This window comes from Zymoseptoria tritici, chromosome 7 (genome assembly GCF_000219625.1).
Source record: "Zymoseptoria tritici IPO323 chromosome 7, whole genome shotgun sequence".
Taxonomy (NCBI): domain Eukaryota; kingdom Fungi; phylum Ascomycota; class Dothideomycetes; order Mycosphaerellales; family Mycosphaerellaceae; genus Zymoseptoria; species Zymoseptoria tritici.
Genome location: NC_018212.1, coordinates 2,570,761 through 2,595,594, shown reverse-complemented (window position 1 = coordinate 2,595,594; position 24,834 = coordinate 2,570,761). Strand labels below are relative to the sequence as shown.

The 24,834-nt window shown below is 53.0% G+C and overlaps 7 protein-coding genes across 7 annotated transcripts; 4 read left to right on the top strand and 3 right to left on the bottom strand.

Moving 5' to 3' along the window:
- Nucleotides 1-1,507: 1,507 nt before the first annotated feature.
- Nucleotides 1,508-2,902, top strand: MYCGRDRAFT_45185 (uncharacterized protein; the record flags this gene model as incomplete). Its single annotated transcript, XM_003850894.1, has 7 exons — nt 1,508-1,627; nt 1,688-1,799; nt 1,895-2,006; nt 2,077-2,404; nt 2,468-2,519; nt 2,587-2,632; nt 2,692-2,902. The coding sequence occupies 7 exons, from the start codon at nt 1,508-1,510 to the stop codon at nt 2,900-2,902; spliced, it is 981 nt and encodes a 326-aa protein (XP_003850942.1).
- Nucleotides 2,903-3,313: 411 nt separating this feature from the next.
- MYCGRDRAFT_45561 (uncharacterized protein) lies at nt 3,314-4,258 on the top strand (the record flags this gene model as incomplete). Its single annotated transcript, XM_003850895.1, has 1 exon — nt 3,314-4,258. The coding sequence occupies one exon, from the start codon at nt 3,314-3,316 to the stop codon at nt 4,256-4,258; it is 945 nt and encodes a 314-aa protein (XP_003850943.1).
- Nucleotides 4,259-4,366: 108 nt separating this feature from the next.
- Nucleotides 4,367-5,578, bottom strand: MYCGRDRAFT_45256 (uncharacterized protein; the record flags this gene model as incomplete). The annotated part of the gene is made up of 2 exons (XM_003850889.1): nt 4,367-5,313; nt 5,377-5,578. 2 exons carry the CDS (start codon nt 5,576-5,578, stop codon nt 4,367-4,369), a joined length of 1,149 nt encoding a protein of 382 aa, XP_003850937.1.
- A 547-nt stretch (nt 5,579-6,125) lies between these two features.
- PKS7 (polyketide synthase) lies at nt 6,126-13,675 on the top strand (the record flags this gene model as incomplete). Its single annotated transcript, XM_003850896.1, has 7 exons — nt 6,126-6,543; nt 6,611-7,176; nt 7,235-7,442; nt 7,506-7,604; nt 7,666-9,289; nt 9,324-9,628; nt 9,693-13,675. 7 exons carry the CDS (start codon nt 6,126-6,128, stop codon nt 13,673-13,675), a joined length of 7,203 nt encoding a protein of 2,400 aa, XP_003850944.1.
- A 2,772-nt stretch (nt 13,676-16,447) lies between these two features.
- MYCGRDRAFT_45489 (uncharacterized protein) lies at nt 16,448-18,499 on the top strand (the record flags this gene model as incomplete). Its single annotated transcript, XM_003850897.1, has 6 exons — nt 16,448-16,715; nt 16,773-17,321; nt 17,377-17,420; nt 17,474-17,567; nt 17,623-17,937; nt 17,997-18,499. The coding sequence occupies 6 exons, from the start codon at nt 16,448-16,450 to the stop codon at nt 18,497-18,499; spliced, it is 1,773 nt and encodes a 590-aa protein (XP_003850945.1).
- A 372-nt stretch (nt 18,500-18,871) lies between these two features.
- Nucleotides 18,872-19,877, bottom strand: MYCGRDRAFT_16430 (uncharacterized protein; the record flags this gene model as incomplete). The annotated part of the gene is made up of 3 exons (XM_003850888.1): nt 18,872-19,493; nt 19,549-19,722; nt 19,777-19,877. Coding segments are annotated over 3 exons (897 nt in total), but the record flags the coding sequence as incomplete, so codon positions are not given.
- A 787-nt stretch (nt 19,878-20,664) lies between these two features.
- MYCGRDRAFT_100850 (uncharacterized protein) lies at nt 20,665-24,101 on the bottom strand (the record flags this gene model as incomplete). The annotated part of the gene is made up of 5 exons (XM_003850887.1): nt 20,665-21,323; nt 21,402-22,141; nt 22,193-22,238; nt 22,294-22,537; nt 24,054-24,101. 5 exons carry the CDS (start codon nt 24,099-24,101, stop codon nt 20,665-20,667), a joined length of 1,737 nt encoding a protein of 578 aa, XP_003850935.1.
- Nucleotides 24,102-24,834: the final 733 nt, after the last annotated feature.

Genomic DNA, 24,834 nt, shown 5'->3' with positions numbered 1-24,834 from the left:
GAACGTCTACTTTAGTAATAGCTTTAGGCTAGGTACCTTTAATAATACTAATATTACTAGACTAACTACTACTACTTTAGATACCTCTATTATCTTATATAACTAGTATAAGATAAGGACCCTTATAAATAGTATACTTAATTAGCTAGAGAATAATAATAAAAGTATATATATCTAGTATAAGGATCTAAACCGAAGTTGCGTATAAAGGTCTAGATCCGTATATATAAAATTCTAAAGCTACCGAAAAGAAGATCTATCTAGAATAGCGAAACATCGAGTATAAGCTATATATACGCGTAGCGTCGCTTAGCGTATACGTAGCCTTCTAGTCGGCCGAAAGGAAGCTTGTTCCTAATTCGGCCTAGTAGATTTCTAAACCGGCGTTCGCCTAATAGCATCGGTATAGCCGATGTAGCCTTAGGTACTAGCCTCTAACATCTAGTAGCTAAAGAATATCCTTCTATATATCTAATTATAAAATTAGATTCTTAAGAGTAAGAATACTAGCCTTTAATAATCCTTTAGGTATAAGACGAAGAAGAGATAATATAGTAAGCCGCTACTATATATTTCTTATAGTTAGTATAAGGGTAAAAAAGATATATAGTAATATAGAGAAGGCCTAGTATCTATAGATAAAAGATAAGACTAATTCTTATAGAATTTAGTATATAAGCGCAAACCCTTCGTAAGATATATATATATAGGCTACGCTAAGTATTAGTTATTCCTATAGTTATAAGACTAGAGACTAACCTTATATAGTACGGATCGAATAATTCTTACTTAAGCCTTAGTAATACTATTATAGTTAGGCTATATAGTTCTATTTACTAGCTAAATTATAAGCTAGTAAAGAGCTATTAGCTATAAAGAAGGCTAAGAAGGTTACTAAGAAGAAGAATAAGAAGGAAGAGACTACTATTATTAAGAAAATAGATAATTAATTAAGAGCTAACGAGCGAGTAGAAGCTAAGTTAAATAGACTTACTAAAGTAGTATCTAAGAGCGCTAAGAAGGCTTCGTTACTAGAGACGAGAATAGCTAATTTATAGTAAAATATAGACCTCTAAGCCTATACTTATATATCTCTACTAGCTAAGCGCTATAGAAGATAGGTAGGAGATTAACCGGTTTAATTATAGTATTAAAGGTAGATATAAGCCGGAAGAGGGATTAATAAGTAGCAAAATCCTATTAGCTACTAATAGTTTTAATATTAAGATAATACCTTTAGGCTACTTAGAGCTAATAGATACAATTAATACTATTATCTTCAGCTATATATTATATCTATTAGACTAGGAGTTATACCGTTAGTAGCTATAGAAGTAGTAGTGGAGATAGAAGGATTCTCTAATTGCGACCGTGCATACGAGCGACCGCTCTTCTATATAAGGTTTATGAGCTGACGGAGAGACGGGAGCGAGAAGTCTTTTGCTTGTCTTTACGTCCTCGTATTAACTCGTCTTTGCGTCGTTGCGATTTTTGCATCTTGCCATCCATGAGCACCATCTTTGGCGACGTGCGAGTGCGATTGGAGCGGTTGACGCTCAATGGTCATGATTATGCCTGCTACATCGGTCTTCCGCAGCACTGTGGCCCTATTGCCACCGTCTTCCTGGTAGAAGTATCGACTCGCTGTGGATCCAAATATACCCACTGACTTTTGCTGCTCGCCTAGCTGCACGGATGGCCCGATCTTGCCTTTGGCTGGCGACACCAGATGCCCATGCTGCTCGATGAGGGCTTTCGCGTGGTGGCGCCCGACATGATGGGCTACGGCGACACGGCATGTCTCCCGCATGACGTTCCATCTCATAGGGTATCATCCTGTTCCATCAGAGTCTCGTCTGACGAGCTCGCTCGGTACCTTAGGAAGCGCCTCGAGTTCCTCCCGCATCAAACCTCCGTGCCTACACGTACAAAAGCGTTGCCGACGATCTTCGCCAATTGGCCTGCCTATTGAACTGCACCACCATTGTCTTGGGGGGTCACGATTGGTACGTTCCATTGGTATCCATCCATCCTCCCTCGTTGCATGTGACTGATCGTTCCGTTCCCATGGTGTAGGGGCGCTCAAGTCGCATGGCGGGTTGCGCAATGGCACCCGCACTTGGTCTCGCACTTGTTCTCCATCGCCGGTCCGTATCGTCCACCTGCGACGCACTGGATTCCGCTCGACGACATGGTCAAGCGCGCCCCTCAATTCGCGTACCAAAAGCAGATTGCCAGCGGCATCCTCGAGCGCGAATTCCACACGACCGAAGGCTTGACTCATTTCCTGAACATTCTCGACTTCAGCGGCGATGATGAGAACCAAGCCTCTTTCGACCCTACCTACGGCTTCCATTTGGAGCATCTGAAAGGACTGGGCAGAGGAAGTCTCTTGACCGACGAGGTACGCCGCTCTGCACCCCACCGCTTGCTCGTTCTCCGGGCTTTGTGTTGACCTGATTATTAGGAGCGCGACATCTATCTGTCCAAGTACGCTCAAACCGGCTTGCACGGTCCTTGTATGCGCTGCGTCAATTCCCTCAATCACATGAACACCGCAAGCGACTGACCGATGACCTTCTACAGGCAACTGGTATCGGACGCGGCGGGAGAACTTTGAAGACGACCAACTGTATGCTAGCCCAAGACACGATCAAGGATCAAGAACACGACTGATTTTCATCCTTGCAGCCTGCCCACCACCATCATCGATGTTCCTGTCCTGTACATCGCCGCCGAGCGCGATCGTGTCTTCTCGGCTTCACTCGCGCAAGATATGGAGCACTTCATTCCGCAACTGTCACGGACCTCGGTCGACGCGCACCACTACGCTCACATGGAGAAGTGGCAGGACGTCAATCGCATTCTCTCCGCCTGGCTTCACGTGCAATTCCCTCGATAGTTTAGTCACAGTTACGGGGGGCTCCGTGTGGAAGCGATAAGACGCATTGGGTAGCTGCAAAGGCCGAGAACATCCCAGTGAGCTTTCTACTTCCACCTCGTATTGCTGTCACTCATCCCTGTACACTCCAATCAACGATCCTCTAATTTGCTGCCACGGCACACACAGGCTAGGCCTAGTCCGTTCCAGTCCATGTTCAACTACTGCGAATCGCGAGGGGATTCCATCACGCCTTCGCTTCCCAACCTGACGAGGTAAAACACCAGCTAAAAAGCCATCATCGTGCAGCATGGGATAATGGCATCCTTGTATCGCGCCATCTCCCATGTAGTGCCACGTCACGTTCCTACGTGCTTGTGGATATTTATAACGTTGTGGACCTTGCGTGGAGAACACGTATCACATTCGACCATGGCACCTGGACAACCGCAGAACCGCTTTCGCGTCGACGGCCTCGTTGCAGTCATCACCGGGGGTGGGACGGGACTGGGTCGATATGCAGCTCTTGCTCTGGACGCTCAAGGCGCTGCAGCGGTCTACATCATCGGACGGCGACGGGATGCGTTGGACGAATGCGCCCGTCTGGGCATCAACGGAAGCATCCGACCCCTAGTCGGCGACATCACCAACAGCGACAGCCTCAAGGCCATCACAGAGCAGATCCTAACCGAACGAGGCTTTGTGAACTTCGTCCTGGCGAATGCGGGCATCGCCGGTCCCGTACATCGTCGTGGAGATGGCACCGTGGCCGACTTTGCAGCAACGTGCATCGCTTCGTCGGCCGAAGACTTCACGTCCACGTTCGACGTCCAAACCACCGCCGTCTTTTTCACGGCCGCCGTCTTCCTGCCGCTCTTGCACGCCGGCAACCAGAGACAGAATGTGCCGCAGGACGCCCAAATCCTGATCACGTCGTCGAAAGAATCCTATTCTCGCCAGCTGGGCCACAGCTTCGCCTATTCCACCTCCAAAGCGGCCGTCAACCATTTGGCCAAGATGCTGGCACGAACGTTTGCACAGCAACACTTCCGCATTCGCGTCAATGTCGTCGCCCCGGGCTTCTTTCCTTCGGAAATGACGCAGCCGCTCACAAATTCCTTGCCCGCGTATGAGGACCGCCACGGTGCCTTCTCTGGCGCCTTCCGTCTACCGGAGGACCGGAATCCGAGCGAGCGCACGGGAAGTGAGGACGACTTTGCCGCGGCCATTCTCTTCTTCGCCAGTCCCGCGGGCGCCTATCTGAACGGCACCGAGCTGCTTCTGGTATGTGGAAATGACATGTTGTACAGAAGAGGGAAGCTGCTAACATATGCTCTTCGCAGGATGGTGGGCAGAACCTCATCTCGGGTTGAATAATATCATGGGGGGATTGAGGTGTGGAGAGAAACAAGCTGTGTATGCAATTTGAGCAATCGGACTACCAAGCTCCATCATCAAGCACCACCACGCAACATTGTGAAGAATTTACACTCCCACTCTCATCCCCAATCCGCCCGGATCCTGACCATCCTTGAACGGACTCCCAATAGCCTGACCAGCGAGCGCTTCTCTGCGCGACTGTGATGCCGGGTCAAAGTACGGCTCCTCTCCGATACCGACCGCTCGGTTGCCACTGCGTTCCCCAAGGCCGTCGAAATCATACGTGGCAGTGTGGAAGGTGCAGCGATTGTCCCAAATGGCGACATCGTTCACGTTCTGCCAGCGAAATCGAACCTGCACGTCGTGATTGTGTATCAGCAATGCCTTGAACCACTGCAGCAAGCTCTCGCTCTCTTCCGCCGTGACTCCGTTGATGAATCGTGCGTTCTGCCCCACGGGATACACGCTCCTCCAGCCCGTGACAGGATTCGTGCGGACGACCGGGTGAACCGCAGTCAGAGCGCCACCGACGTTCTGGGGAGAACCACGAGGCTGGGAGTACAATTCATAGCCGTGACTCTGAACGGCAGCGAGAAAATCCGGCCGGCCGAAGGTCGCCGTGAGTCCCTCGAGGAACTTCTGATACGGCGGGGAAATGCGGTCGTAGATCTCATATCCCGATGCCCACAATGTGTCGCCTCCCGTGGTGGGCAGTTGCGTCAGCCGCAAGCTGGTGTAGTCGGCTGGAACGACTTCATATCCAATGTCGGAATGCCATGAGCCCGTACTCGTCTGCTTCTTGCCACTCAGTCCGGACTCGGCACTGCGGTAGGAGCCGAGCTGTCGGATGAGGCTGGACGAAATGGTGGAGATCTCTTGGTCGGGATCGCGGTCCTGGGCCACATTGCTCGACGTGTTGAGCACGGGATGGATGTGTAACGTGGAATCGGCGGGCTTGCCCGATAGCTCTCCCAGTCGTTGCATCAGTCGCTTCTGCATTTCGTTGGTCAGATTGTCCTGCGATCGAAAGAACACGACCCCTCGGGATGAGACTGATAGGAGTCAGCGGATGATACAGGTGGAATGATGATTGCAATCGCTCCAGCGCAACTGACTGATGTATGCAAGCTCCTTCAAAAGCTCGTCCGCATTGGGCGCATGGATCCAATCCGCCAAACGGGCTGTAGGAAACTCGCGGCCTATGACCGGAGTCAAGTCGACGTGATGGATTCCATCGAGAATTCCGGTGGGTTGCAGTGGTGGACGGCTTGGAGAACCATTGATGGCAGGATCTGGTGCGTCGTGGACAACGGCCATGATGCGTGCAATGGACAGGATACTCTCCTTCTTTGGTGTGCGTGTGTGTATGCGTACATGCGGCGTGAAGATATCTCTCTCCTCTTCGATCACTGAACGAGTATCCGTTTCCTGCCGCCATATGGCTGCAGGATGGCGTGATTACAGTCGATGTGTTGTTCGAATGCACACGACATTTCCCTCGCAGTCACGTCACCACTCTGCCAGGGTGATGGGATACAGCATAGCTGCCAGACCGCCACTTCCTCTGTATCATCGTTGTCGAGCTGCCGGCAAGCTGTCACGCCTTTGAGGTCATTCATGCTTGCAGGCTCGGTTGGGAAACTATCGTCCTCCCTGTTCTGTTAGCTGCAGAGTCACATCGAGCAGGAGATGGGTGCGATTGGTAGTTATGCAGACTGCGTCGAGTTTGTGTTGGTGTGATTCTGTGGGCGTTGGCTAGGTGTTTCGATAGCATATAGTGGTGGACTCTCGAACCAATATTCCTCTTCCAGCCTCGGATTACTGCAGAAATCTTGTGACATTCTTCATTGATAATCTCATCGCCATGGCCAGTGAACATCGCTCCTCCAAGGAGTTCAAGCAAGAGCCCCTTGCCATTGTCGGTTTGGCTTGCCGCTTGCCGGGTCATTGCAATTCACCCAGAGACTTCTTGAATCTCCTCCAAGCAGGACGAATTGCATCTATCGAGGTTCCCAAGTCCAGGTTCAATCGAGATGGCTTCTACGCTGGTCCAAACCAACCGGGGTCAATCCGGTCTCCTGGTGGCATGTTCATCGAGGATATCGATCCGAAAACATTCGATGCAACATTCTTCGGGATCAACAAGCAAACAGCGGTCGCAATGGATCCTCAACAGCGCCAACTCCTGGAAGTCGTCTACGAAGCAATGGAGAACGCCGGGATCCGGCTGGAAGACGTCAATAAGAAGCCGATCGGCTGCTTTGTTGGCTCGTACGCAGTCGGTAAGGCTTGTCTTGTAGGATAATTGGTGGACAAAAGCACCCCCGCTGACCGTGACGTGTGTATCAGACTATGGCGATATTCAAGGTCGAGATCCGGCGGATCGAGCTCCCGGCGTGACCGTGGGCGTCGGCAGAGCGATCCTGAGCAATCGAATCAGCTATTTCCTCAATACGCAAGGCCCCAGCATGACCATTGACACGGCTTGCTCGGGAAGCTTGGTTGGGTTGGATGTTGCCGCTCGATATCTCTCCAGTGGTGAGATCGATGGTGCGATTGTGGCCGGGGCGAACATTTATCTCAGCCCGGAGCACGCCATGGACAAGGGAGTGATCAACGGGGCCATGTCACCCACCGGAAAATGTCATACCTTCGATGCCCGGGCTGATGGGTATATCAAGGCCGAAGCCGTGAACGCCGTCATCGTCAAGCGTCTTTCCGATGCTCTTCGAGATGGAGATCCTGTTCGAGCCATCATTCGCGGCTCCGCCACCAACAATGATGGGAGAACTGGCGGAATCACCGCGCCCAGTCCTGAAGCGCAGGCCGTGGCCATCCGAGCTGCATATGCGAATGCAGGCATTACGGACTTTAATGCAACGACATACGTCGAGTGCCATGGCACCGGCACGCAGGTATGATTCCCTCGACTCCTTTACTGCCGTTTCGGGCTGACATGATGTATTTCTACAGGCGGGAGATCCTGCTGAAGCGCAGGGAGTCGCTTCCGTCTTTGCGGAAACACGAGATCCTCTGCACCCACTCATCATCGGCTCGGCCAAGGCGAACATTGGTCACTCGGAGCCGGCGGCCGGCGTCACGGGACTCATCAAAGCCATTCTCACGCTGGAGAGTGACTCCATCCCGGGCCTACCATCTCTCCAGACTCCCAATCCTCAAAGTCGGTCGCTTTCCCGCCATGTCATCTCACGTCGCGCAAGCTGACCAACACATTCATCCATAGTCGATTTCGAGGGACTCAGGCTGAGAGTATCACGAGATGCTGTCCCATGGCCTGAAGTGGCATTGCGAAGAGTGAGCGTCAACTCCTTTGGATACGGAGGTTGGTGTTCTGTTCTCGTAGATTCGTAAGTGTGCACAAAGTGAGACTGACGGTTGACCAGGCTCCAATGTGCATCTTGTCCTAGATGCTCCGAACAACGAGCAACGACGTTTATTTCAATTCTCGTACGAGGGCAACGACACCGGGCGATTGCTGCAACAGGAGCGAGGACCCTCGCGACCGACCTTGCTTGTCCTGAGCGCCCATGACGAACAAGCTGTGCGTCGGAACTTCCTTTCGCTCCAAAAACACCTCTTGAACCCTAGCATATCGACAGATTTGGGCAGTCTGAGTTACACTCTCTCCGAGCGTAGAAGCCGCCTGTTTCACCGCGGTTTTATCGTCACGGATTCAAGCGAGCTGGACGTGGGCCATCTCGTCACTGGCAAACGACGTGGGAAGCCGCCGAACATTGGATTCATCTTCACGGGCCAGGGTGCCCAGTGGCCACGGCAAGGCAAAGCGCTGCTGGAGTATTATCCGCAGGCCAAGAAAGTCATCCTGGACCTCGACGACGTCTTGGCGAGGTTGCCGCACCCGCCTGCTTGGAAATTGATTGACGAGTTGACACTTTCGCGAACTGCGGACGAAGTACAGAGGCCGGAACTCTCGCAGGCGCTCGTGACCGCGCTGCAGCTAGCCCTGGTTCACATTCTCAAAGAATGGAATGTCATACCGACCGCCGTGCTTGGTCACTCGTCTGGGGAGATCGCCGCCGCAGCAGCAACGGGGATCATAACCAATGCTCAAGCAATCACTCTGGCGTACTACCGAGGCTACGCCGCAGAAAGAGCCGCACAAGTCAGCGGTTACGGTATGTTGGCTACAGGAGTTGGCGCTGTTGAAGTCCGACCATTCTTGGAGGGCGTGGAAGACGGCGTTGAGATCGCATGCTGCAACAGTCCCAGGAGTACCACGTTGTCTGGCAGAGTCGAACAGTTGCATACAGTCCAGAGCCGGCTGGAGGCTGCTGGACTGTTTGCTCGACCACTCCGCGTCAATGTGGCTTACCACTCTCAATTCATCAAAGAGGTCGCAGATGATTACCGAAAACTCATTGCGCCAATCGTCTCGGACGAGGAGAGTCAAGGGGAACGGCCGATCATGTATTCTTCCCTGACGGGCAGAAAGAGAGGATTGAAAGTCAATGCCGACTACTGGGCGAAAAACATGGCGTCCGTCGTGCGCTTTGATGAAGCCTTGACCGAACTAGTCCAAGACACCGACGCCTCCATTGACTTCTTGGTAGAGATAGGACCCTCTGGTGCGCTGGCAGGCCCGGTCAAACAAGTTTTGGAGCAAGCTCAACGCCACCAAGAAGTTTCATACACTCCGGCGTTCGCAAGAGGGAAAAACGCAATCAGAACCCTGGTCGAATGTGCGGGTCGGGCGTTCATCGCTGGCACAGATGTGGACATCTCACGGGTGAACGCCATCGATTCGCAGCATCGACCCCCCGTGCTTGTCGATCTGCCCAACTACTCCTGGGACCGATCGCAAGAGTATTGGTACGAGAACGAGTCGAGCGCTGACTGGCGTCATCGCCTGCATCCACATCACGAGCTTCTCGGAAGCAAAGTCCTGGGCACAAGTTGGCAGGAGCCAACTTGGAAGAACACGCTGCGGGTGGAAGACCTACCTTGGCTGGCGGACCACAAGGCAACTCAATCCTCCTCTCTCGGGTCGTTTTTGAGCTAACATGATCTTGCAGATTGGCAGTGAAATCCTTTTCCCGGCAACTGCATTTCTTGCAATGGCCATTGAAGCGATACAGCAGCAGCACGAGGGATTGACTGGCGTGGTACCACAGACTTCCATCCATGGCGTCCGCCTTCGAGACATCAAATTCCACCGTGCACTCCCTTTTCAGTCGGAATCCGATGTCAGGATAAGGCTCACATTGCGGCCACGCACAGGGGACAAGTCGGTATGGCACGAGTACAATGTCGCTTCGTTTGTCCTCGAACGATGGCAAGAACATAGCTCTGGGCTGGTACGATTAGCGCACGCGGAAGAGGCTGCCCGTTGTACGTCTCACGGTAGACGCTCCGAAATCAGTCTGCGGAGGTCACTGACTAGCTGTTGCAGATGCGGAAGGCGAAGAGGCTCATCCCTTGGAACGACCCGTTCCCGGGGATCTCTGGTACAAGGCGATGCGTGATGTTGGATACAAGTTCGGGCCGAGCTTTCGGACCCAGAAAGCAATATCGGCATACCCAGGTCAACGTCGCAGTCGTTCGCTGGTTTCACTCCGGGAGCCCGCGCTCCAAAGGCCAGCATCACGCTATTTGATCCATCCAGCAACCTTTGACGGTTGCATTCAGAGTACGGCTCCCGCCATGTGGGAAGGCGTGCGATGGGACGTGAACGAACTCCTGGTCCCGGTAAGCATCAATGACATGTTCGTCTCCTCGCACTTGACACCCAGCACGGACGAGGCTCGAGTGGAAGCCACGGCGGACTATTCGGGGGTGGGCCGGCCGGAGAGCGCGAAGAGCCATGTTTACCACATCTCCGCGCATGACACAAGTTCGGGACAACTCGTGCTGCAGGTGTCCGGATTGAGCCATAGCATCATCGATCGCTCGCCTTCGATATACGACAAACATCGATACAGCCAGGTGCAGTGGAAGCCAGACATCACCTTCGAGCGCCAGGCCTACCCGGCGGGATCGTTGTCGCTCACGGACGAGTACATCAGCCTGGTATTGCACAAACATTCCAGATTGTCCGTCTTGGAAATTGTACACACTCCCGATGCGGATCAGAGTCTGTGGCTGGGAGGGTCGAGCAAGTTCCGCGAGGCAGCCAGCGATTTTACGCTCGCTGTCTCCGGATTCGACGAGCTGGTCAAGTTCCAGTCCAAATATCCGGCAGACGCCACAGACGGGAGGTTTGTCGTGATTGAGCGCACGACGGAAGCACTCGAAGCATTTGCTCTCGCGCAACCGGAAAGTTTCCAGCATGATCTTGTCATATATAGATCTGGACTAGCTTCCGATGCTGAGCTCGTACAGTCAGCTCGGAAGTATCTCAAAGACGGAGGGTACCTGCTGTGGAGCAGAGAACAAGACACATCATCGAGCGAGGAACACGCGGGAATCGATGGCCACGATGATCCCGTCGATTCATCCCACGAAGAGATTGCCGGCGGCGGCAATGGCATCCGTCGCAAAGCGAATATCGAGGGTTTGTGTCCGAAGGACCTTCGGCGCATACAGCTCGACATTCCCCGAACTCTGCTTCGCGAGGATGTGACGCTTTGGGCCGACTTTTCTCACTCAAACTCAGCCGGTGCGGGCGGAAATGTGAAGCTTTGTAGCCTCACGAGACCGGATGAAGCAGTACGAGCTCTGCTCGGTGGCATAGCTCAGGCAGGCTGGAGAATGACACATGATGGCGAGCCGCCTGCCGAGGTGGACTCCAGCGCCATCTCTCTGGTAATTGAGTCTGGACAGCCTATTCTCCCCGACATATCCGAGAAGGACTGGGTCAGCCTTCAGGAGCTATTAGCCAGCGGAGCTCCGATCCTTTGGATCACAGAAGGCTCGCAAATGAGACCCAGCCAACCCCACAAAGCTCTGATCCACGGTCTTCGCAGGACGGCAAAAGCCGAGGACCCATTGCTGGAACTCATCACCTTGGATGTGGAATGCATCAATGGACCAAACACGGTGCCTGCCGTTCTGGATGTTTTGCAGCGTCTCAAGGCTGGCAAGCTGAAAGGGACCGGCGTCGACTTCGAGTTTGCCGAGCGTGAAGGCGTAGTCTATGTTCCCCGGGTGGTGCCGGATACAGAGTTGAACTCGGCGGCAGCACAGCGTGGGAGAGCAGGTCGGAGTATTCCGACGACACATAGACCTTTGTCGTCGTTCGATGCCCGCGTCGCATTACATTGTGAGAAGCCGGGCGATCTGGACTCACTCACGTGGCAAGAAGAAGATGTAGTGGAGACGCTGCAACCGGGAACAGTCGAAGTCGAGATCATGGCAGTCTCCTTGGCGTTCAAAGATGTGGCCGTTGCCATGGGTCTGGTTCCGGAGAACGAGCATGTCCTGGGTCTCGATGGAGCGGGCATCGTGAGACGAGTGGCCAGCAGTGGAGTCGTCGCCCTCAGACCTGGACAGCGAGTCGTCGTTTCCGGTCACGGAGTCCTGGCCAATCGTGTCATCAAGCCAGCCTGCAGAGTTCATGAGTTACCGGCCTGGATGAGCTTCGAACAGGTCGCAACCACTCCGTTTATCACGGCTCTGCATTCGCTGGAAGGCCTCGCCAAATTGCGAAAAGGAAGTCGAGTTCTCGTTCACTCGGCCTCTGGAGCGCTCGGAGCAGCCGTCATTCAGCTTTGCCAGGTAGCGCAGGCTGAAGTGTTTGCAACTGTCGGCAGTGCCGAGAAGAAGGAGTTCCTGGTTCGTGAATACGGCATCCCAGAGGACCACATTTTCAGTTCCCGAGACACGGCCTTTTCCCACGGCATCAAGAAGATCACTGGCGGTCGGGGTGTCGACATCGTGCTCAACTCGCTTACGGGAGAGCTTCTCGAAGAGTCATGGCGATGCATTGCCGAAGGAGGCACGTTCATCGAATTAGGGAAACGCGATCTACTGGATCGCGGATACCTGCCACTCCAGCCTTTCCTACGCAACACGTCTTACCGATGCATTGACTTTGGGCACCGTGAGATGCCAGATGAGCTGATTGGCGAGACTCTCAAAAAGGCGATCACGCTCCTCGAACAAGGAGTGTTGAAGCCGATTGAGCCGGTCACTGTCTTCAGGTTCGATCAGATCTCGGCTGCCTTTCGTGCCATGGGCGGTTATCACATTGGTCGTGTCGTGGTGTCACGATCAGCACCCCCTGACGTGTTGATCCCAGTGCGACCTCGCGCGCGTCGCCTGCATCTTGACCCGGGAGCCGCATATGTGCTCATCGGCGGTCTCAAAGGTCTCAACGGTGGGATCGCCGTTCAACTAGCTCTCTGGGGAGCGAGGACTCTCGTGGTCCTTGGCAGAAGTGGCTACGACGATGACAAGTCGCAAGCCGTCTTGCGAGAACTTGAACTTCTCAACACGCGGGTTGTGCTGGTTCAAGGCGACGTTGCTCGGTACGAAGACGTTGGCCGATGTCTAAAAGCAGCTGGCTCTCCCATTCGAGGCATAGTTCACGCCGCAATGGTGTTGCGGGACAGAGTGTTTGCGTCCATGACGAATCAAGAGTACCATCAGGCATTGCGCTCCAAAGTGCAGGGGGCGTGGAACTTGCATCGCGCGGCTGAAGAGTTGGGAATCTCACTGGATTTCTTCACGCTGTTCTCCTCCATCTCGGGCTTGATCGGACAGAAGGGTCAAGCAAACTACGCTGCCGGAAATGCCTTTCTCGATGCCTTGGCCGAGCACCGCAAGGCCCGTGGCTTGCCTGCATGCTCCATCGACCTGGGCGCCATCGACGATGTCGGATACATGAGCGAGCACGTCGACCTTCTGAGGGCACTGGACACCGATTCGTGGACCCCAATCAATCAGTCTTTACTGCACGAGATCCTTCAATTTTCAATTGAGCAGCAGGACAAGGAAGCCCCGATCAACCCGGCCAGCTCGGCACAGCTAGTCACCAGCATCTCCCATCATCAGAAGCCTGGCGGCGCACTTTTGTCCGACGCCCGATTTGGTGCCTTGGGCCGCGGCTACATCGGCGAAGACGATGACTCGGCCGACGAGATTGAAGCTGGAGGGGCTGCAGAGGTGCGCGCTTTCAAAACGCTCGTCCAGAACGGCGCAAATACTGCCTCCCTCCAGCAGGGAGCTGTGGCGGCCATCAAGGCCCATCTCGCAAAGATCCTTCAAAGTACGCAACCCATCGAGGAGGAACGATCGTTGATTGATTACGGCATTGATTCCTTGGCTGGAGTCGAACTCCGTAATTGGATTCGCAGCCGTTTTGATGTCGAGTTGTCCACGCTAGAGGTTACGCAGACACCGTCTCTGAGTGCGTTGGGAAGCAAAGTAGTCAAACGCAAATCGTCTTCTGAGCACGACGACGAAAGAGCGCGCAAGAGGGTTAGAAAAGACTAGCAGTACAAAATGCGACGGTATCGCTTAGCAGCAGTATTTCCCCTCTTGCGACAAATCCGATAGAAGTAAATGTCGCTAAGTAGAAAGCGGCGACTCGTTCGGTAGCATAAGATCCTGCGGAGGTCTAAATCCGAGAGTAGTAGACCCGATAGTGCCTAAAGGAAACGTCTAGCACGCCTGCCTCCTCTTTAGCGCGCTCCGAGGTAGACCCGATTGTTGTTACGGTTGCTGCATAACGTGTTCCTTCTTGCCTTCCTCTACGTTGTCCTTACCGATATAGTTTAGCGTATTCCCGAGTCTACAGCGGAGCGCCTAAGGAATATTCGTACAGAACGGACATATAGCTGTTACGGAAAAGCTGTCTTTTGCTATATAGTATAACATATAACGTACTTTTATATATAAAAGTAAATCTTTAGTCGTAGATATTATAGGAAAGTATATATATCTCGAATCTAAAAATCCTTAAGGCGTAAACTAAACGCTTAATAAATTAGGAACATTTGTATTAAAAAGGATGTATTTCTACTAGGAAATAGGCTTATATTTAACAGTTTACTACGACCGCTAGACGGCCGAACAGACTGCACCTTCACGCGGTGGCCGTTGTAAGTACCTTCCTCGGAAGGGAAACCAAGACAGTCTAGAAGAAACCTCCTCGGAAACCTCCTCGAAAACCTCTCGAAATCCGCTCGAAATCCTTCTCGAAATCCGCCTCGAAATACAAGCTATAATAGAACAACAGTACGATTCGAACGAACAGCCCTCTACGATACAAACAAGAAGAAGAAGAAGAAGAAGAAGAAGAAGAAGGAGAAGTAGTCCACTCTATCCTATACGCGCACCTCCTCGAAATCCGAACCGAAATCGCACCTCTTTCCCTCTAGAGATTCGTCGCCTCTACGGAAAAGTGCACTTTAAAGAGCTAGAATAGTCGGTGGAATCTACAACTCTACGATTAACCTGCGTAGCTATATGCGCCTGAAAGCGGCATATAGTTCCACAAAGGCATATTAAGGATAAGAGGGGGCAGCGAGTTAGACAGCTGCTTCTGCTTTTGCACTGCTTTTGCACTGCTTTTATATTCGAATTTGCAGCGTGCGTGCGAAGCGGAAGGATCCGCTGAAAATTCTGCAAAAAGCTTGGCGCGAAAATTCTGTAGCCCCGGCTGCAGACAACAACACTCTACAGACAACAACACTCGTTTAATTTCCTTTATCTTGCGCTGTTTTAAAGTCCTTTGGCAGATTCTGCTTGCAGGTCCTGCCTTAGGCACGGGGTTTCCCCTAAGGTCAAAAGAATACTAAGAGAATTTGATTGTAAATAGATCTACTGCCTTGCTTGCAAGGCCGTCCTACATAGTCATAGACTCCAAAAGGACGTAAATGGAACAAACAAACAAACAAACAAACAAACAATCCTCCGGAGGAAACTTAGCTCTGCAACGACGGTATCGTCGCAGGTTCGTAGCCGGCACCACGTACAGGTGTTCCTCGTCGCCGACCTATCTTCGATCGTTACGACGCTTTATAATACGAATTTAACCCTTTTCGGCGAAAATTCCTTAGACCGCTAGATTAGTCGACTCTTACTACTATAATATAAAGACTAATACTAGCGGGCTCGAAATAGAGATAGTAGTAAGCTCTAATATATAGGAAATTCTAATAGTATAATAGAGATAGTAGTAAGCTCTAATATCTAGGAAATTATAATAGTATTTAATTTACGTAGACTAAGCCGCTCCTATATATATTAGAATTATTCTAGTAGGGGTACCCTTAGGCTTCTTCTATACCTAATCTCCTTAAGGGAGAATATTTAAAGCTTAACCCTAATACTCGGAATATAAGGTTACGTACTAGTACTACCGACACGTTCTATTATACTATAGAGTTAGCTTTACTACCGTTCTAAACTTTTATATAACTTATTTATTAAATAAGTATCTATCTGCAGTAGCGATGAAAAGCCGTACTAAAGTCTATACTAGCGTACCTAAGGCTACGCCGGAGAAGTTTCTCTTTGGTCCTTCCTTTATTATTCTTCCTCCGGGTTATATCTACGTTAACCTCTTTTTATCTCCTCTCTGCCGAACCTCCTCCTCCACATCGTCTTTGCCCCTCCTTCTTCTCGTCTCGTGTCGTCTCTCCTCTCATCCCAAGCTGAGCTCTCGTTCGAAGAGTGAGACGAACGCCGCTTCTTCGCCCGAGCCGTACGCACGTAGGCATCGGCGAATTGTCGCAAAGGCCGTACGATTCTACCGATTTGCGACTTGTCTCGGACGTACTCCCAAGACAGATTTCGGATGCGAGGATCTCCCGTCAAACACATCAAATCCGTGGCCACAACTCCGGCCGGTCGAGATGCTTACAGTCGTCGCATTCTTCGGCTATGCTTCGGTCCGTCGTATCCGACTGCATGCAATGGACGGACAAAACCCGGTCGCAGAGCAGATCTCCGCCCAGAAGGTTTTAGATACTCGCTTCACCTTGATGACTACATCAAACGATTGGCAAAGGCTCGTCGTCTAGTCTCACTGTCCTAGCAGAGCACCTGCAAGACGAACGGCAGATCTTCCGGCCGCTGGTATGGCGTGCGATGCTGACAGCATGCAAACGCCGCTTGGATTGCAAGGGGTCAGATGCTGGCAGCGGACATTGCTGGCTTACAAGACCACTGCTGGCGCCCGCCGCAGAGACATTGCGATGGACATCGTCTTCGAACAATCCACGTGGAGTCAGTCCAGCGCATCTTGCCAGCGGAGTCAACATGTCGGGACTCCTTCGAAGGGCCGGCTTCAAGTCCAATGTGGACAGTGACAAACCACGGGCGACGTCTGCGACCGGCAGTACCACAGTGACTGATGGCGACTTGAAGTTTGTTGGAGAGCAGGGCGGTAACAGCGCGACCGTCGCATACCAGGAGGCCAGCGGCGCACCTGTCGAGACAGACTCGCCGTTGGGATACAATGTTGGGCCGATTACTATCCTCTTCTTGAACCTCAGCAGAATGGTCGGCACCGGCATCTTTTCCACTCGTGAGTCTTGAGCAGTGCGACTGCTACACTATCAGTCCTCGCTCACACCTCTCCCAGCGTCTACCATCCTCCGAGGAACGGGATCCGTTGGACTGAGTCTCATCTTCTGGGCACTCGGCTACTTCATCTCGCTCTCCACACTTTCCGTCTATCTGGAGTACGCCGCCTACTTCCCCAGTCGTTCCGGTTCCGAGGTCGCATATCTGGAGCAAGCATACCCACGTCCCAAGTGGTTCTTCCCAAGCACGTTCGCAATCCTCAACGTCCTGCTCTCCTTCCGAAGCAGCAACGCCATCGTCATGGCGCAGTATCTTTTTGCGATTGGCGGCCACACTCCAACGGAATGGCAATCGAAGGGTCTCGCTGTGGCTTGTTACACACTGGCCGTGGTGTTCGTGCTCTTCAACACCAAGTTCTCTTTCGCCGTCTCGAACGCGATTGGCGGGATTAAGCTTCTGACCTTGATCTTCGTCTCCATTCTCGGCCTGGTCGTGCTGGGTGGCCATACCAGAGTCGAAGATCCAGGCGCCAATTTCCGCAACGCTTTTGAGGGAGAGACCACGCCGTACGGACTCACGAGCTCATTGTACAAGATCATCTTTTCCTGTAAGATAGTCGCTGGTGTATGATGATCTGACCGTCGCTGACTTCTTCTCCCCAGATGTTGGCTTCGAGAACGCTTTCAACGTCGTCAATGAAGTCAAGGTATGCCACCCACTTTGAACACTGCTCAAGTCTTCACGCTAAACACGAGGCAGGACCCTGTGAAAAGCATCCGAAATAGCGGCTTCGGCGCTCTGACTATGACGGCGGTCCTATACATCCTCTGCAACATTGCTTTCTTTGCTGCCAGTGAGTACTGGTCTGGAGATGACACCGACCTCCCATTCCCAGCTGACATCTCCAGTCCCCAAGTTGCAGATCGAGAAAGGAAAGCAGATCGTCGCCAGCTACTTCTTCACCTCCATCTTCGGCTCTGGGAACAAAGCCGTGCGTGGTTTCAACATCCTCATCGCACTCAGCTCTTTCGGGAACTTGATCGCCGTCCTCCTCGGTAGCTCCCGCATGCTTCGAGAGTGTGGACGGCAAGGCGTGCTTCCATTCTCCAGATTCTGGGCGTCCACCAAACCTTTCGGTACCCCAGCCGGACCATATCTCGTCATCTGGGCAACCACCATCTTGGTCATCGTGGCCGTCCCATCGGGTGATGCCTTCAGCTTCAGTACATCTTCACCACATCTCCCTCAACTCCATTCCCAATCTCGCTAACCCTCCTTCCAGTCGTCGACCTAGCAATCTATCCCGCAGCAGTCTTCGCCTTCGCAATGGGCATCGGCCTCATCCTCCTCCGTCGCAAACGCGCCCGTTTCAACCTCCCCGAACCAACCTTCAAAGTCTATACCATAGTCCTCTACTTCAACATCCTCGTCATGGTCTACACGCTCGTCATGCCATGGTATCCTCCCGGCAAAGGTCGCGGCGACGTCAGCTTCTGGTACGCGACCTACGTGGTCGTCAGTATCGCGTTGCTCATTACCGCCGGCGTGTACTATGTGATGTGGGTCAACTTGATTCCGAAGTGGAAGGGGTATGAGATACGGCCGGAGTTGTTGGTGCTGGAGGGTGGGGCGCAGGCGCACGCTTTGGTGAAGGTGCCGGTTGAGAAGCTTGCGGAGTGGGATCGGGAGCATGATGAGGCTGGAGCGAGGGTCAAGACGGATAGCGATGATAATTCCGCGGAGAAGTTCTATGACGCTCCGGATCCGAAGGCTTTGGGCGCCTGAGGCTGTTTTGCTGGTGGCAGATGCGACTGGAGGCAGCTGGCGGTTTGAATACAGTCTTCTTGTGAAGAGTGCTTGCGGCAGTGGCAATAGAGACATACGTTCCTTTCGTCGTCCTTGCACAGGAAGTAGATAGCAATGGATCAAATCTTGGTTGAGGTATGCAAGAGCGGAACACAGATTGAAGATCCACATCGCCGCTCTCTAGCATTCTGTACCGATCTCTCTGCCACTTCACGACACCGCGATTCTTCTACCCGAGACTTGACGAGATTGACCGCGCTATTTCGACCGAGTCTCTGTCTCCAACTCCTGCCGAGCACCACTCTTCCTCCCAAACAACACCCCAAACGTCAGAACATGCATCGTCTTCTTCAATACTCCTCGATCGTCACCGACCTCCACCTCATCAACCGTCTCCTCGCCATCTCTCCCAACAAACACATTCTGCTCCGCCGGCAGAAATCGGCCAGGATGGAACACATTCCACAAAACCGAGTTGAGAAGCATCAACGTCGCCTCAAAGATGTAGAACCAGAACTCGTAGCGTAGGAGTGGCGACAGTCTGCGAAGTGCGTCCTGATCGCGGAAGTCCACCCGAGTTTGTCCGAGATGCTCCACGAGGCGATAGATGCATCGGATCAGTATGAGGGCTGTGCTGCAGTATAGCGTGAGCAAGGGCGTTTTGATACGTTTGTCCGGCACGGAGTGTCTGCGGCAGCGGAAGTGGAAGCAGCCGGCGAGGGCGAGGAAGGCTAGCAGGACTGCGAGTTGGAGTGCAATGGCCACTTTGGTGAGTATCGCACCCAGGTTCTGAGTCGCCTTTGTCGCAGATGGATTGGCGCTGAGTGAGACGCCGACACTGTTCAGGATCTCCACGACTAGCATAATGCCGCCGAAGAGAGAGGTTATCAAGCTTGGTCGGAGTGGTGAGAGCCAGGGTACGTAGTGTAGGATGCGACCGAGCACATGGTAATTGGCGAGTTCGAGAAGTGGTCTGGAAATGACATGTTAGCGGTGATGTGGTGTAGACTTTCGAGACAACTGCGTACGGAGCGATGTAGACGAAGACCTGGCTGAGAATGTAGACCAAGAGGACATTTGAAGACGTCGTCTTGTCAACGTAGATGTAGTTGAAAGCATTCCACTCTCGCATCGCATAGCCGAGAGTGAAGAGGAGTGCGCAGAGTGGCTGGAGGCCGATCATCTTCCATGCTTTGTAGCGGCTGCAATGTCTGTCAGCGCTGGCCGGGGATGAGCGGCCATGAAGGTATACTCACTGGCATTGCCAGGTGTGAAATGCGAGCGAAAGCGCAAAGGCGACTGCGAAGAAGACTGGTGCTCCTTTGTTCGGTGCGTAGATGTAGATGCTCCCTTTGACTGAGTCGGATGGTCAGCAGGGATGATCTGCACAGCTCCGGTCGATATCGACAAACCTGGAATTCCGTTCGCCATGCTGCATTCAATGTTGACGAGGTTTGCTGCCGGGAGACGGCTCGAGGAGTGTTTGAAGGACAGATTGGTCGTCGTCGGATGTGGTCAAGTCGCCGAAAGTGCAGAGACCGCTGCGGTTGTGCGCACGATCCGAGTGTTTGATCAATCTCGCTGCCTGAAACGGCAAACGGAGTGTACAAAGCTGCTGACATCTCAGGTTACACAGCGTCGTCACTGCTTCCGGATCGTCAGAACGAAAGGCGTGTTTGTTTCCGTGCGTCCTGCCCGATTCCGAACTGAGGACTTGCTTCACGGTTTCATGAGATGATCTTGTCGAAGGGGGAGTGCACGAGTAATGTTGACGCATGATTGTCGACGATTGGGAGGATGGCACGGAGAATGGAAGGATCAAACGAGAATTCCGAAGCGAAAGGATTCGTCGACTTCAGAATCCCTCATGAATGCAGCTGCCTGCAACCTGCTGCCTGGGCTATCTTTATACGTGATGTGCGTAGCTCTTGTGCCGAGTTGAATACTTCAGTAGCGACTCGATGCTGCAAGAGCTTTTGGTCAGTGCTCCAACTTCTTCGTGTTAAGCCTGAGATACCAGGGGTGCAAGTTTGCGACGTGCACCGAGAGAGAGGAGACGGCAAGTGTACCGCAGGGCTTAGTTGATCATCCGACCAGAAAGTTCCGAAGCAAAGACACACTTACTAAGAATCCTCGCAACCTCCTCATCTTCCCTTCAAAATGTCCTCCGAGATTTTCTCCGCCAATGCATAGACGACACTCTGCGGATGGCCAGGAGATAGGACCGCGAAACTTGAAGCATCCACCACCCTCAACCTACTCACACCATAGACTCTCGCCTCACTATCCACCACAGCCATCGGATCATCCCTCCTACCCATCTTACAAGTACAAGACGCATGCCAAGACCAACCCGAGTTGGAAGCCTTCAGGTACGTCAAAATCTCCTCATCCGTCGCATCGAGCGGTACATTCTCTTTTCCAGGCAGCAGCTCTTCACCGATGAGCACCGGCTTGAAAGACTTAGCGTTGAAGAAGTCTCTCGTGCGGCGGAATGTAGCGACGAGGACTTGCTCATCGGTCTTGGTGGAGAGTAAGTTTGGGTTGATGAGTGGTTGATCGCGCATGTTGGAGGAGGAAATGGCAATGTTGCCGCGGGATTGTGGGCGGTTGAGGCAGGGAGTGAAGTAGAAGATATTCTTCGGGTCTTTGGGAGTGGAGAATTCGGCGGCGCCAAAGGGAGCAGAAGCGACGATGTATTCGACCTCTGGCCAGTCTGCTGGATATTGCGCAAGATCGGCTTTAGTCTGGGCGGTGAAGGCCGTGCGGTACTTGGCGGGTAGGTTCTCCCAGGCGAGGAAGTCTCCAAGCTGACTTGCGAGAATTCCTCGCGGCGGCGAGTTGTTCTTGTACTCCTTTTCCGCGAGATCAATGGCTGCACGGTCTCCCGCCAGACCAGTGTACGTCTGGACATTGACTTCTTGGGCGACGTTGAAGATTGTATGATCCTGAAGGTTCCGACCTACGCCAGGACGGTCGGCGACCACTGGAATGTTGTGTTTTTGTAGCGTAGCTTTGGGACCGACACCGGAGACCATGAGAAGTTGAGGCGACTGGAAAGCGCCAGCCGAGACGATGACTTCCTTGTCGGCAGACAAGACGAAAGGATGTCCTGACTCGAGACCTTGCACGGCGACTCCGACGGCTTCCTTCTTGCTGTTGAAGATAACTTTCTGTGCCAGTGAGTGTTTGTAGACCTTGAGATTGGTGCGACCATGCTTGAACGAGGCGTCCAGGTAGGAGGTCTGGGAGGATTCTCGGGTCTGAGTATCGTAGTTCTGGGTAACAGGATTGTACTGTGCTCCGAGAATGGCTCCATTGATCTGACTGGGAGCGTCAGCAACGCCGAGTTCGCGGAAAGCTCGCTGGATCCAAGATGCAATGGGAGTCGCCCAGGTGCCGTAGGAGATTTGGAGAGGACCGGACGTCTCTCCGGCCAGGTTGTTTGGCGGAAACGATGCATTCTTCGCTCTCAGGTGGGTGAGCTGGGTCAAATTTGTAGACTTCTGGTAGTACCGGAACATGTTGGACCACTCGTAGCTCGGGTCTCCCACCTGTTCCGCCCAGACTTTGTGATAGCCGACCGGAGGTCTCTGGTAGTTCTGCGAATTGAGAGCGGATCTGTTGCTGTGTCAGCGATCATGCATTGGCGCCGAGACAATGTTGACTCACGTTCCGCCCAGCGTCTTGCCTCTCGCATAGCGAAATTGAGCACCGCCTGAGGTCAAAGTGTCAGTCTACTGTCCCGGCAGAGATCTCCATGTGAGTCTTACCCGCAGAGGCTTGTGGCACGGTAACGAAAGGCCAGGTCAGGTCCCTTTCCGGACTCTCGTTGATGGCGTCCGGGCTGATCGAAGTGAAAGCAGCTTCACCGTATGCCGGAATGACCGAGAAATTCCCAGACTCCTGGTAGAAGCCGCCCGCCTCGATCACGGCGACAGAATTGCGACCATCCTCAGCAAGACGATGGGCCACTGCCAATCCGCCGGTACCTCCTCCAACGATAATATAGTCATACTTTGCGCTTTTGGTCGATTTTATATTTCCGTCGATGACATGTTGAGTGTAAGATCGCCAGTCGGCCGCGGCGGAGGCGAAAGTCAACGCCGCAACGGCTGCAGTCGGGAGGATCGGTCTCATGACAATGGAGAACACAGTCAAGAATGAAGCGAGGATGCGAGGACAGGACCCAGTGCAGCACGCCGTCTTCTTGAGCGATATTTATGTTCCGATGGCCAGCACGCAAAGCAGACCATGTTCATCAAGGACGGCTCAACTTACCAGGTGGGACTGCTCCATGCAGACCGACGTATATGGCGAGCTGCATATTTGCCAAGCTCGGCGGCGGCCATCTCGAGCATTTTGAGCAATGGTGCGGGTTGTACCACGTCGAATCTTGGAGGCGGAAGAACGCCGGGAGAGCCACGAAGGCTCATCGTGCAAGGCGATCCGCATCATACCCGCGGTGCCGCCGTCTACGTGGTCGTCCAAGTCCGCGAGCTGCGCTCGAATGTCCGTGGCTCATCTCCAGGTCGGGATGATGTTGACGAAGATATCGATGTTCGATGAGCAGAAGAGATTCGCGTTGGCGGCGTTCACGGCGAACGAGTCGTGCCAAGGACAGGGAGCAACTCCGATCACGCCGGCGGCTGGGCGGAGCGGGATCGTCTCGGAAGTGCAAGGGGTGGACAAGGATCTGAAATCATTTGTCAGGAGGTCAGGGTTGCACAAAATGGAAACCGTTTTGCAGCACAGGCTCTTCCACATATGCTGGGACATGCCACTACATACCGAACGACTCCTCTCCCCAAGAAGCATGAGATAAGGTCAAGGACTGGTCGACCGGGTCGAAGTTGACTGTGGACTGATTTGAACACAGATTGGAGACGTTTACAGGAAGGACAAGTAGAAGAGGTCAAGGTGAACAATCATTGTTCGCAGCGGATCAAATCACACACATTATAGGCCGGTCATGCTCATTACATTTCTGGCTACAGCTTGCCTCCCGACGAGGTCTCTTTACGCTCTTCCTCGCTGCAGTCACCCTACGCAGCCAGCTGAACCTCGCCGTCCGTCGTCTTCAGATGCTGGACTGAAATCTCAACTCAAATGCCGCAGTCAGCACACGCATCCACATCAGTACCCGCCGCCGCAATACAAGCGGTAATCAGAAGCGGCTCAGCCACAGGCGCCGCAAAACAGGCGGCACAGGCAGCGATACTCGCGGTGTACGCAGCGGCGCAGCCTAACATGATTTGTTCGTCAGCGAAAACTTCACGAAGAAGGTCCTAAGCAGCATAAGATGCGTCAACGTACCAAGCCAGCGACATCCCTGAGCTTCGAGTGCTTGGAAAATGCAGCTCGCCTGCTGCTGCTTGTTGGCGAAATGGCAATGAGCTCCGGCATGCAGGTTTGGGTTGTTGCCGATGATGTTGATCTCCTTTCGCGGCATGAGGGAGGCGGCGTCGATATAGATGTTTGGGCTGTTCTCGGTGAGGAACGGTTCGCGTGGCGCCAGAGCAGCAGCACCGACGTTGGTGGCCAGGACTAGCAAAGTCGTCGCGGAGATGAAGATTTGCATGTTGAAGTTGATGTAGACGTGGAAGGTTGCTGGAAGGGAGGCTGGAAGAGTGAAAGGAGAAAGTGCACTTCGATCGATTGAGGAGGCGGGAAGGTGTTGCAGTGGATATGGGATGCAAGGTGATGAGAATGATTCAAGAGTGGAATGGTGCGGATATTGTGACCTTATGTATTGAGCGTGGAATACTTCCTGCTGCACCGTTGCAATGACTTCTGTGCTGTACCTTTTGTGCTGTCTTCTCGATATGGCCATGTGCAGTATACGAACGCACCGTACAAACTAGCTCTATATTGGACATGGCCCTCGAGAGCATGCTGTGATTGAATCTCTGAAAGGCTATCGTCAAGGATGGACAACGTGTCTCTCTGCATGATCGAACTGCCGGTTTCGCTCCTATGCCGGACAGCCGCGTTAGTGACCAGACCAGTCTGTGCGGATACGATTCTTCGTTTGTAAGATGCCGGGTGCATCAGACAAGCTGATGTAAGCTGGCTTGCTTGTCGGCGAGCTCATGCTTGGGGGGCCCGGAAAGCATCGTCTGCCAGTGGTATAGGTTTACCGGTTCTGCCAGTGAGAACAACAAGCAGTATACACTGTGGAATGTCGTCTGTAATGGATTGATTCGGCATTCGGCAGCTGGGCTCAGTTCACAGTTCACACGCTTCCCTGGAGCCAGGGTTCCAAAGTCGAACGACAAACCAGGAAGACGTGGCAGGCGTTCGTCAGTCGTCCC